Source organism: Chelon labrosus (assembly GCF_963514085.1).
Source record: "Chelon labrosus genome assembly, chromosome: 24".
Lineage (NCBI taxonomy): Eukaryota > Metazoa > Chordata > Actinopteri > Mugiliformes > Mugilidae > Chelon > Chelon labrosus.
This window is the reverse complement of record NC_140357.1, coordinates 5,317,705-5,329,742: the sequence shown is the minus strand read 5'-3', so window position 1 is coordinate 5,329,742 and position 12,038 is coordinate 5,317,705. Positions and strand designations below refer to the sequence as shown.

At 46.6% G+C, this 12,038-nt stretch overlaps 1 protein-coding gene across 2 annotated transcripts in view; it reads left to right on the top strand.

Moving 5' to 3' along the window:
- pard3ba (par-3 family cell polarity regulator beta a) overlaps positions 1-12,038 on the top strand; it is a 136,587-nt gene that overhangs the window by 50,171 nt on the left and 74,378 nt on the right. The window contains exons 11-13 of one of the 2 annotated variants that reach the window (XM_084574246.1): positions 5,669-5,854; positions 8,302-8,472; positions 9,248-9,319. In XM_084574246.1, the coding sequence (XP_084430372.1) occupies positions 5,669-5,854; positions 8,302-8,472; positions 9,248-9,319 (429 nt within the window). The remainder of the gene's footprint in view (positions 1-5,668; positions 5,855-8,301; positions 8,473-9,247; positions 9,320-12,038) is intronic. The other variant, XM_084574247.1, reaches the window with a different exon arrangement.

Here is a 12,038-nt window from a genome sequence, read left to right as displayed (position 1 = left end):
TTAGCACATTATTGAAACACCTTTCCCAAACTTCTCCACTCCACTCCACTCCACGCAACCAAAAATACTCCTTTTCTTCCCTTGAACGTTTTAATTGCTCATTTTCCTGCAGATTACTGTGGCAGTTTGTGTGGAGCACGGTCAAGGAGCGGCTCACTCCACTTCACATCCTCTTATTTGTCCGTTAGCGTTATTAAGTCTCTAACGTCTTCCGAAAACAGTCATATTTAGTGAGTGAGTGCGAATCCACTGATCATTACTGCGGTTTTATTTTCAATAATAACTGCGGAGATTAATTGGCTGCATCGCAGTTGTGAGTCTTCCTTGACCAACTTCACTGTCGCCGCTACAGGTTATTAATCTGCAGCGGCGGCTTATTGCATCCATCACGATCTAGTTTGCCCTTCTGTGGGTATATTTAATCAGCTGAAATCTATACTGTGCATCCGCCTTTCATCTGCAGAAGGTATGCAATTCAGCTCTGTTTGGGCTCTAAATACTCAAGGTCAGAGTTTCACATACAGTAAAGGTACATTGAGAAGTCAACAGGACACTTTTTTTTGTTGGTCTTTATCTCATTTGAACAATCCAATGAACAATTGTTTTTGCTAGATGCCCTTATAGACTGTATATAAATATGGACAACATGTCGCCACTTCCTTGCGTTGGCCAAACTGACACTAGTAGTATTATGTCACATCCTGTTTCTACAGCGTCAAAAAATTAAAAGCAAACTTATCCAAAAAATGTACACTTGAACATGCATCAACATTATATTAACTACCTGAAATGACAGAAACCACGACGTGTATTTTAGTGTTTTAGTTTGGCGCAAGGCCCATCCACTAACATGGAGAGGGTGGAGCTTATGACCTATACTGCAGCCAGCCACCAGGGGGAGCTCTGCTTGCTTTGTGCAAAGCGTAGTTAAGCTAGTTGGTGACTGTAGTCTTTGTGGTGCGTTCAAGTGCAAAATCTTGGCCTGGTCTTCGCATGCAAAATGCAAAAACACTTTTGGACTTTGGAAAAACTTAGCCCTCCCACTTCTGACCCTGTTCTCCCACATCATTTTTATTCCAAACCTCTGCTTGTAAAGCCATTTGGAAAAAAATGAAAGTAAAATAATCTCAGGAACTCACTTTATTTATTGGAACTTCAGGGAGATCTGAGCATTTATCCTGTGACTCCTTATGTAAATATGTCTGCCTTTTATTATACAGTAAGTATAGTTGCATAATATGCCTGATACTCCCTCACGGCTGTAGTGTTTCCTCTTTATCACCACAGTTAATTCCACCAGCGTACAGTCAAGTTGATCATTTAGAAGACAGAATGCTTCAAATCCATTTCTTGCAATAAAATCTTGCTAATTAATGTACAGCTGTGCTCTGCGGAGCGCCATTAGTCTTCCAGTTATTAGTCAGAAAGCGGAGGAGACGGAGAAGAAATTAAATCTCCGGCCTGATGGATGGGAAGTTGCGCGGTTGTTAGAAGTCGGCAGCGGTTTAATCGCGGATATCTCACATGAAACTAGACTCATCGGGGACGGGGAGTGTTTGCACAAAATCTTTATAGCCGTCTGTTAAATATTAATTGGACTTTTTTAGACTGGCTTTAACATTGTTGGCGAGCTCTGTGTGGTGGCTTTTATTCTATAGCTGTTCAATATCTTCTAGTTTCCCTTTCTGACTACTGCCACCTGTTGGTAAGGAGTGTTATTTCCTAGCTGCAAAGCGTAGTTACGCTAGTTGGCGATTGTAGTCTTTATGGTGCGTTCGAGTGTACCTTTCGGCCAGTACTTCTGATGCAAACGAAACTAAAGTTTATACGAAACTTTTACGTTCATCTGTTAAATATTAATCTGACTGTTTCAGCGTGGTCTTAACATTGTTGGCGAGGCTACATTTGCTGCGCTTTTTGAGAAGGAGGAGGTGGGAGGTCAGCTGCAGCCCTGAAGCTGCTCAGGGTTTCGTGTTTCGCCAAAACTCTTCGAGTAAAGCAGTCTTTCAGAGGAACTAGCTGAGCTGCTGATTGATTAGTTTCAATGGAGGGAGGGGGGTATTGATGTTAGCTGAGCACCGTGCGGCTCTGTGAAAGCGCTCGGCGCTGCTCCGAGGCACGCCGGTCCCTTTCAGTCAAGAGTGTGACAATAAAGCCCGCGAATTAGCCTCGTTATTAGGACACAAAAAGACAGCCGTTCTCTACCCCGTCTCCTGTACTGGCGCGCTCCCTCTAAGTAATTAAAAAGTGATAACTTCTAATCAGAGCTTTTTATCCCCGTCAGCATTTCTGCATCTGCGCCGCTCTCATTATTTCGCTGGCCCTCGTTTTTGTTTCAGGGGCGGAGATTAGAGTGTTTTTCTTTTTTGAGAGCGTGATATATATGTGTGTTTTTGTGAGTGAAAGTGTGTGCAGGGCTATTAGTTTTCCAGGGACAGGACGGAGGGGTCACTGTGCACATGGCTGACCCGCCGTTGCCCGCCGCGTTCTAAGCCAGCTCGCAGGAAAAAGGAAGAAAATAACTTGATGTTGTCTCTTTCATCAGCTCCATGTCCGCCCTTCTCTTCTGTCTTTCTCCTCCTTCTTTTGCTTCAGCATCTCCCCCCAACCCCCCCACCCGCTCCCCCTAACAGTTATCCCTCAATCAGTCATTTTATTTTCCATTCTCTTCGTTGTGAGGTAAAGGTGTAAAGCTGCGAAGAGGCAGACATTAAGGCGATTAATTGGCAGCTCCGCCGTCACCGTCGAGCGCGGCGAGATCTCATCTTAATTGAATGTCGCTCTCACCGCTAATCCCAAAGCTTTGAAACCCCCCATTTAGAAATCCTCAGCGACAAAAGGCTCTGTGTGTAATCGCTGTGTATTGCCCCCCCTTCTCGCCACCCACCCTGGGGTAAGAAAAAGCTTCTTTTTGTCTCCTCATTTGGGCATTGAAGAGGGTGGCCTCTCTCCCGGCTAAAAGCTTGTTAAAGAGCCATTGCTGAGGGCTAACGGTGAATAGAGGAGGGGGTCGCAAAGCGGAGCCAAGGGGTCTCAGCCGCCCCGAGGACCCAATCTGCCCCCAAGGAAAGGGCATTAGTGGGGATTCGGGAGAGTGTGAGAGCGTGCGTCTGCTGCTGGACCACCACTGAGATTCAGCTGGTTGTGTAAACACGTGTAAATCGGCAGCGAGGTACAACAAATAAACTGTGGCTTCTCGTTTTTTAATAAGTGTCTCCCAGAGTCTCCCACAGCCCGCCGGGCCCCGGATTTGGCCGCCTTCACCTTGTGTGTGATCACGGAGGTATTTAAAACCTCCCACCTGAGTCGTCTCAAGTGTCTCTGGAGCAGGAAGTAGCAGATTGTCTTTGGAAAGCCTCTGGTGTTGAGTAACAACACTAAGAAATACCATGTTGGTAAAAAGAGACCCAGAGTGAACGTTTTACCGAAGTAGAAAATAGATTCTGACTCATTTCATCGTCATATAATTGAGTGGAATCAATTTGACAAGTGTGCTAAAGAAACTGCAGAAATAAATACTTAATTTGCACAATTTTATGCACATTTATTTCCTCACCTTCCATGTAAAAGTCTCAAAGAACAGACTTTTCAGAAGGAAGTAGGAGACGTCTCTGTTGTTGCAGGGAGGAGATTTAAGCTGTGGGGGACAAAGCAGCTTGGAGAGTAAAAGCTTCTGAATTCAGGTTTAATGTTGGGTTTGTTGGTAAAAGAAACAAAATTCAGTGGCTTTTATGCTCCCTTTCGGTGACAGGAATTGAGAAAGCTGACCTCAACTGGGGACGTTTCAGTTCATGGTCGGCGCCTCCACACCGAGACTGCCGGGGCTGGTCCGCCGGTGTTTCCTCTGTCCATTCATTTATTTATAAAAGCTGACGAAGAGGATGCTGCGTGAGGATTTGGGGGTCAGCTTTAACAACGCAGAGCGCTTTCTGTTTGCCGTTACCGTGCACGCGGTATTAGTCTTTCAATATCAGCATCAATATTGCTAGTTTTTGATATACACCCAAATGATGTGACCCTGAGTCTCGTCTGTGTCGTCTGTTCTAAATCCAGAAGGGACTAAACTCAGTGCGTTAGATCAGTGTGTCAGGATTCTCCTCGCTCTGATGCAAGCGACCTTCCGTGTTCATCTCCTTTTACCTTTACTGGGCTGAGAGCTCCGCCTCACATTTTGGAGCCGAGTATCCCTCCCGGCCCGAAGCCTTCAACAGGCTGTTGTTTTAATTAAGCGCCCGGACGGAGCAGCGCCGAGTGGCGCTGACAGGGGAGACGGGTATTTCGAGGCTGGAGGATCACAGCGAGCTGAGGAGCGAGCCGAGGAGCGAGCCTCCGCGTTTGTGATTTTTATAAAAATGACTCCGGAGGACGTATGTGACTCCCACATCCTTTAAAATTGTGTCATGACGAGAGAGAGAGAGAGAGAGAGAGAGAGAGAGAGGGAATGTGAGCACGGATTCCTGATTCAGTGGAGGTGCCTGATGTAAGGCTGCCGCAATCCCAGTGTGGGTACTCAGATCTTTAAAGCTGTGACAAGCGCTATGGCGGCTATAATGTACATGCATATTCCTGCAAAAAAAATCAGACTTTGCAGGCGTAGATGTTGTCTTTGCACTATTTTCTTAACCAGAGGAAGAAGAGATGATGAACTAAAAGAAGACGAACATATGCATGCACACAGACGCGCTCTTAACCTTTCATCCCTCCTCTTAGAGAGAAATAAGGCTGGGGAGTGAAGCGGTGCCGCGGCGCCTCCTCTCTGCAGGCCCTCTTTTCCCTGGGTGACTGAACCTGGCATTTTTTTTCTCCATTTTGCCATTCTCTAATGACAGACATTTTCCTTTTTCTCTTTTGTTGCCTTTTTTTTCCTCCCCTCCCTCTTTCTCTCTCTCCCTCTCTCTCCCCCGCCTCATTTTATTTTTTTTTCTTTTCGCCGCCGTTGCCAGACCACGGTCATTTTCTTCACATCAAACAGCGGTGGATGAGAGGGGGTGGGCGAGAGGTGTAGAGAAAGAGAGAGAGAGAAGTCCAGAAAGTGGCAGGATCTGGAGAAGTACAGAGATGTACAGGATGATGGAGAGATTAGGATGAAATGTAAAGAGTGAGTGGGGGAGTGTGAATGAGAGATGAAGTGGGTATACCTCAGGGATGGGTTATTACTTTTAAATGCTCCTCTGCGCCGCCATCTTCTCCCCCTCCTCCTCCTTCTCCTCCTCCTCCTCCTCTCCGTCTTTCCTCCCCCTTCCTCCCCCACTGCGCTCCAGGAGGAGGTATGAAAAGGTTATTATGTTTCCTTTAGAAATGGCTCCGCTCTCCGTCTGCGCCTTTCATCTCCAAATGGAATAACCTCCCTACAGTAGCTTTCTTCTTTTTCTCCCTACACCTTCATCTCTCTTTCCGGCGCACAACACATTTCCTGTTATTTTCCTTTCTCTTAGAGTCTGTCTCTTTTCTTCCCCGCAGCTGTCTTCCACCTGACTCTTTAATCCGTCTCTCTTCCTTCTCACTCTTTTTTTTTTTGGTATTATCAGTTTACTATAGGCCTTATCTGTCTTTCTCAGTTAGATATGGCGCTCCCGCCTCAGACATCAGCTTTCATGCACAGCAGGTAGAGAAGGCGTTGTAAAGATGGGCCGTCTGGAATTGTAAACTTTCTGTTTTATTTTTGTAGAAAGGCGAGGAGACAAGCGGCAGGGTGACGGAGGACGGCAAGGAGCAGCTGATGTACGAGATCGCCCTCAATGAGACGGGCTCGGCCGGCCTGGGGGTCAGCCTGAAGGGCAACAAGTCCAGGGAGACCGGGGAGGACCTGGGGATCTTCATCAAGTCCATCATCCACGGAGGGGCCGCTTACAAGGTACGAATGAGTACACCAATACACCAATTAGGGATGTCCAGAACGGTATTGGGGCCAAAATCACATCAGATCGGCTAGGGTTAGCCTAATTTTTTGTATTTTTCGGTATGCCGTGAACTAATACCACATCCGTTTCTTCTGATTTTATAGCCGTTAGCTGGCGTCAAAGCTGCTCAAAATCCCAAAACAAAAAGAAGAAACAAATTCACGTAACTAAACCATAGACTGTATATTAAAGATGGACGACGGGTCTTCTCCTTAAAGGTGAAGCAAAGCAAGTAGAGCTCCCCCTAGTGGCTGGCTGCGGTATAGCTCATAAGCTCCGCCTCCTCCGTGATTTGTTCCAAACTAAAGTACACGTCAAATTAAATATTTTGAAGAATTTGAAGGTTGCTGACGGGGTTCGCTTTCCGGCGCCATGTTAGACTTGGTTGAATTCCCATAATCCTTCACTCTTTCTATACTCTGCTATTACATTTAAAGTAATAGTGTAGCTTTCTGTTCATTTATTCTTTTATCAAAATACCACATCAGACTTTCATCATCCTGGAAGCTATTGCAGGGACATTTTAAGAGGCATATTACTTTGTTTATCTCAGCAGTGAGGTACAAGGTTCTTCCAATTATTCCTTTATCCGTAACCACCACTTGAACCCAGCATTGTTTTTTCTGCCCTAAATTGTCGCTGACACTTTTTTTCTCACCTTGTTTTATTTGGTCATTCTCTTCCCTCTTCTATCTCGTGTCGTTTCCTCTCATCCCCTCTGTCTCCTTTCCTGTCTTTCTCCGAGGGCCAGAACCCCTCCCTCGCAGCTTCCCCTAACCCCTGACCCCCATTGACCCCGAGTGGCCTCGTCGCATCAGCGCTGTGGTGGCCTTATCTATATCACTCAGTGCTCACTTCAAGTTGTGACTGCGTCAGGAAGAAAAAGAAAAAAAAACAACCCTTTCAGCACTTTGGAGATTCCTCCACTTGGGCTCAATGCGCAGCCCCTTCACACATGCCCTCGCGGCCCGAGTCGCTGAACCCAGATCTGCTTTGCGAGACAAGGCGGCACGGAGACGAGTGTGGCGTTTCAGATAAACGGCTGGTCTGGGATCAGCGCGGCCAGGCAGCTGCTCCCAGAAGTGCCTTCAGAAGTAGTTTTTCCTGACAGCTGCTGATGCGGATAGCGACAGAATGGCCTAGTAAGATCTGTGGCTGGCTGCAAAACAGGTCTCTGGGACAAGATGCCACATAAGAGGAAGAGAGGCAGACACCAGGGAAGGAGGGAGGGAAGGAGCCCGCTGAATATAGCCGAGCCGAACAATAGAGAGATGGAAATAGGCGGAATAAGAGGAGAAAAATAAAAATTGAAAAGTGGAGACACTCAGCGGGAACACAATACGCTAGAGTGTGTGCGTGTGTGTGTGTGTGCGCCAGCGGGTGTGTGTTGGCACATGCTAATGAAAAGCAGCTGAGGGGCCTGATGAGACTTTTTGCAGTGCCGGGACGGTGCAGAGGAGGGAACCCGGGCGTCCCCCGAGTCTGACTGACACAGACACACACAATCACACAGCAGGCAAAAGAGGAGGAGACGAGGAAGAGTCCTGGAGAGATCTAACCTATTTCCATTAAAGAGTTTTGGGGGGCTGTCAAGCCTCGGGACTCGATTATATAGTTCTTTGACTTTATCCCTGATCCTATCCCGTGATCATTTCAAGGCGTCTGCTAAGAAAACAAATTAAAATTACATGTAGAGTGCTGCCGCCGCCGCTCTCATGGAGAATGAAGAGATTAATAGGGAATATCACAGGCGAGCTCGTCATAAATCTTTGATGACGTCTTTGGATTCGACGCGGGCACAAATAAAAAAAAAATAATAAAAAAAAAGATCCCGATCGGCGGCGTCCCAGCATGCTTTTCGGGTCAGCCAAGACGGTGCCTCGCTAATGAGACGGGGTCAAAGGCCGCCGCTGACCATAATGGGAGCGGTCGTGACTCGGCGCACCCTCCCAGAGTGTCTTCAGTTTTTCATTACGCTTCCCTCATTTGATCCCCCCTCTCTTTCTCCTCATCTCACTCGTCCATTCCCCTTTCCCTCCCACTCTCTCTCCCTCCAGGGCACTATTCTGTGTTCCCTCTCTACAAGAGGCTGCTATTTAAAACACTTAGAAGTGATTTAGTGCCCACAGAGGCTATTCCATTAGCTGCTCTATGTATTTATCATGACTCTCCCACTCTCAGTAGATTGCTAACTCTACAATTTTCTTGCCTGGCCCCTTCTTCCATTTTCTACTTTCTCTCTCTCTCTCTCTCTCTCACATGCATTTCACACCTCTCCCAATTTCTCCTCTTATCCTCTCTTCTTTTAAAACTTAATTGGCGTCCAGCCTGTCTTACTTTACGTAACATTTTGCCCATAAGTGACGAGAAAGAAATATAAAGTCTCTTTGTTTCCCGACAGGACGGGCGTTTGAGCGTGAACGACCAGCTGATAGCGGTGAACGGGGAGTCGCTGCTCGGCCGCTCCAACCACGCCGCCATGGACACGCTGATAAAGTCCATGTCGTCGGAGGGAAACGCCCGCGGGACCATCCAGCTCGTCGTGCTCCGGGCGCCGAGACAAGCGCAGCAGGTACGCCGTCCCACTGAAAACCTTCGTTTTCTCAAATCGGAACTGACAAAAACTCGACTCTTGCTGTTTGGAAAAGCAGCGTAAATGGAAAGGAGTGACATTTTTGGTCACGGAAGGGCAGCGCGTTGGGATGATCCGCGGCAGCTGGATCCGCGTTACATGTTTCTGACTTTTTACACCAAACAAAATCCATTCACGAGCCTTTCCTCACAACCGCTGCCGCCGCCTCGCCTCACTCCCTCGCTTCTTGAAGTGTCAGCAGATATGGGGCAACATGTTAACATTTCCACATTCCTGGAGTTTGGTTAGATGAATTTGGCTCCATGAAACATTCAGGGACGTGTATGCATTATGAAAGCGTCTGCACAGCGTGGCGCGTTCAAAGATCATTCATATCATAAGTAGCTGCTGCCGGTTTGACAGGGAAATCGATGATGGATGCCATTCGCGTTAGGATCATCTTTCTCCCATGTTGTGATCATTTTCGACTCTTTTTACAGCTGTCTGTATGTGGGTTGGCAAATTGATAGGCTCTGTGACAAACAAAACCTTTTCTAGTGTTCAAATAAACTCAGTTATTGTGGAGAATGCGGCTCCAGCTTCTTATAAACGCATTTAGATGAAAATAATGAAAATAAAGCTTCTCTTTGTGAGAGTGACTGCTATTCTGGATGATTTGTTTGGAGCATTTTAAGTCACACAACCGGCTGTTGTAAAGACCGACACCATCCACCAGTCAAAATTCATACCTGCTTCATTTCTTTTCTTCCGACAGATGAGCAGTGCCAACCCCGCGAACGCCTCCGCCTCGCACCAACCCAGCAGTCAAACGGCCTCCACCAATCAGGTACGAGTGGCCAGCCGCCAAGAGCAGCCGCCTCTGCCTCGCCGCTCCTCCTCCCTCCTCCTCCCCGCGCTGAGGAGACGGGCGTCTGAGCCGCTGCCTCACGGCTTCAGGCAGCGTTACGCGCAGAGCCCGGAGACGCACACCAGATACACGTACGGTTTAAAGCAAGCCGACAGATGCAGCGGTTACACGTTCGGATTCGCACAAAGGGAGTACAGCGATGATGATGATGAAGGGGGGTATGCACAGAGCGCTGCGTGCAGATCACGTACGAGGTATAGGTTTGTCTCAAACAGCCAGACATGTAGCGGCTTAAACAGGCCCATAGAGGGCAACTTAAACAGGTATGAATACTTATACCCTCACAGCCAAAGGCTTGTAGACGTGCAGGGCTACCCCGCACTCGATAACACGCACGGTCACGTTATATTCGACGCTCAGGGTAACGCACGCAACCGAAACTCCAGGCACTCGCGCAGCCGCACGCTGGAGGACTTCCACGGGCGGGTTCCCTCTCAGGGCAACGCCTACGCCGAAAACATCCGAGCGATGGCGGGGCAGATGTACGGGGACCCCGGGTACCCGCCCCCTCACAGCAGGATACCCGCTCGCAGTCACGCGCACCCGGACGCACACAGGTTTGCAGACATGTACATAGACGCACACTCGCACAACCACGCACACAACCGGGCTCTGACCAGACAACACTTTGGGTTCTCAGGTGAACTCTGACGGTTTTGGAAAATCCAGCGTTACATCTATTTATACCTCTGTAACATAATAAATAGCTCCACTCGTATTATTGATGAACTATCGGTAAAATATCACTTTTTCTCTTTTGCACCAAATCCTTAATGTGTGACTACAGTGCGTTTCCAGTGATCGATGAGGCCCATATTAATCCGTCTGAAAGCCTTCCCTCTGCCAAGACCACTAACTGTCACGCCGTTAACGTTTAGCTCCCTTTTTAAAAAATGACTCAGGACTCAATGCAGCGCTAAATTCCTCACTCTGTCACACGGGTTTAACTCACTAAAATTAGCCGGGGCGACACTGCAAAGGCTGAATCTGCTCTTTCCTGTTTCGTCTGTTTGTGGAAAGTTTTGTATTAACGTTTCCTTCTTAATTTCTTTTATTTTTTTAAAAGACTGTACTCTTGCTTTTCTGTCTCACCTGCCTGTTCCTCCTCTGTTAAATAAAGCTCATCTGAAGCCTCCTGCATGCGTGTTTTTCTGTTGGGTTTTCACCGTTTCCTCCTCCTTTGCCTCACTCCCTCTTTATTAAATATAACATTTGGTGCACTTTCCCTCCTGTTTTGGTCTCTTTTCTTTTCTGCCTCGCCTTTAGGCCTCGTTACCTGCTCCGAGTGCGAGCTAAGACAGACGTTTATCACACCTATTTCCCTAAACGCAGCACAATACAACACATGCTCAGATATATAGCATGTAATGAACATATTTCAAGAATATCTCATGACAGCTATCTTGAGAGCAGAACCATGAATGCTGCGAAGCACTGCTGTGAATGTGATAAATGCGTAAAAAAAAAAAAAAAAAAACTAAGCCGACAGCATAAAATGTGTTAAACTTAACTTATTTTTACCTCTTTTGTGTTAAGGTGCTGCTGTTAAAGGAAACGTGTTATGCTCTTGCTTGTAATCTGTGAGATACATGTTTATATATTCAAAATAGACAGTGCTGGATGTTAAACATGGCCAGAGTTTCAGAAAAATTAGGTAAAGGTATGTTAAAGTAATCGCTAATGAAAGAAACTCAGCTTCCGATGTCCTTTTTCGTTATTTTATTTATTTATTCTAAGCTCAACATGCCCAAATCAAAGTTCAGTCTTCTTGATTAATGTAAACGTTCTCACCAACGTGCAACCTTTGACACAAACATATATAAAGCAAACAGGAAGTTTCAAACAAGTGCAGTTCCTCAATTGCTATTAAAAATGTCTTAATCCCGATTGACGTAAACGGTAAAATGTCTGATGTTACAGCAAAAAAAATGTTTACAGCCTGGTGCGAGAAAAGGTTTTGATAACTCGCCTGTTTATAGCAACGTTTGGAGATGGAGGCAGCTGGAGCCACCGTGCTGAGCTTCAAAACCACTTTTCAGCAATCCTGTGTAACGGCGGGTTCGTCCATCTTTATATCCAGCCACTGGTTCTTACTAAACAGTACAGTTGGGTGATGTTAAAGGCACCTAATTAGAATAAGAAACTACCGAAACCAGTGGATCGCCGGACTCCCGCAACCACTCGCATAAGCAAAGACAAAGAGCCAATCAGAGAAAAGTGAACATTTAAGGACAGGACCTTAAAGAGACAGGTGCTAATAATCTTTCAGGGACTCTACTCTACTCTAGTGGAGTCCGACAAATGAGAATATAAAGCTCGTCCCCTTTAAGAAAACCTCTCAACATGAACGTCTTAAACTCCTAAACACAAAATGATGATTTTGCTGAGGCGGTTTCTTTCATCTCTGCTTGTTAATGGGAGAGCGACATCGCCCACAGTATCATGTTAAAAGTTCATCTACTTCTTGAAAACATATTTTCTGTTCGAGCAGACTGATGAAGAGGAGATCAAGCGAGCCAAACGGTAAAAAAAAAAATAGCAGCTTTTCTGTTCGGTCTTTCTGCCGAACTCTGTCTTGAACCAGGAACGATCATCAGACGTTTCACAGCGGTTTAAGCAGATGCTGGGTGATGATGTG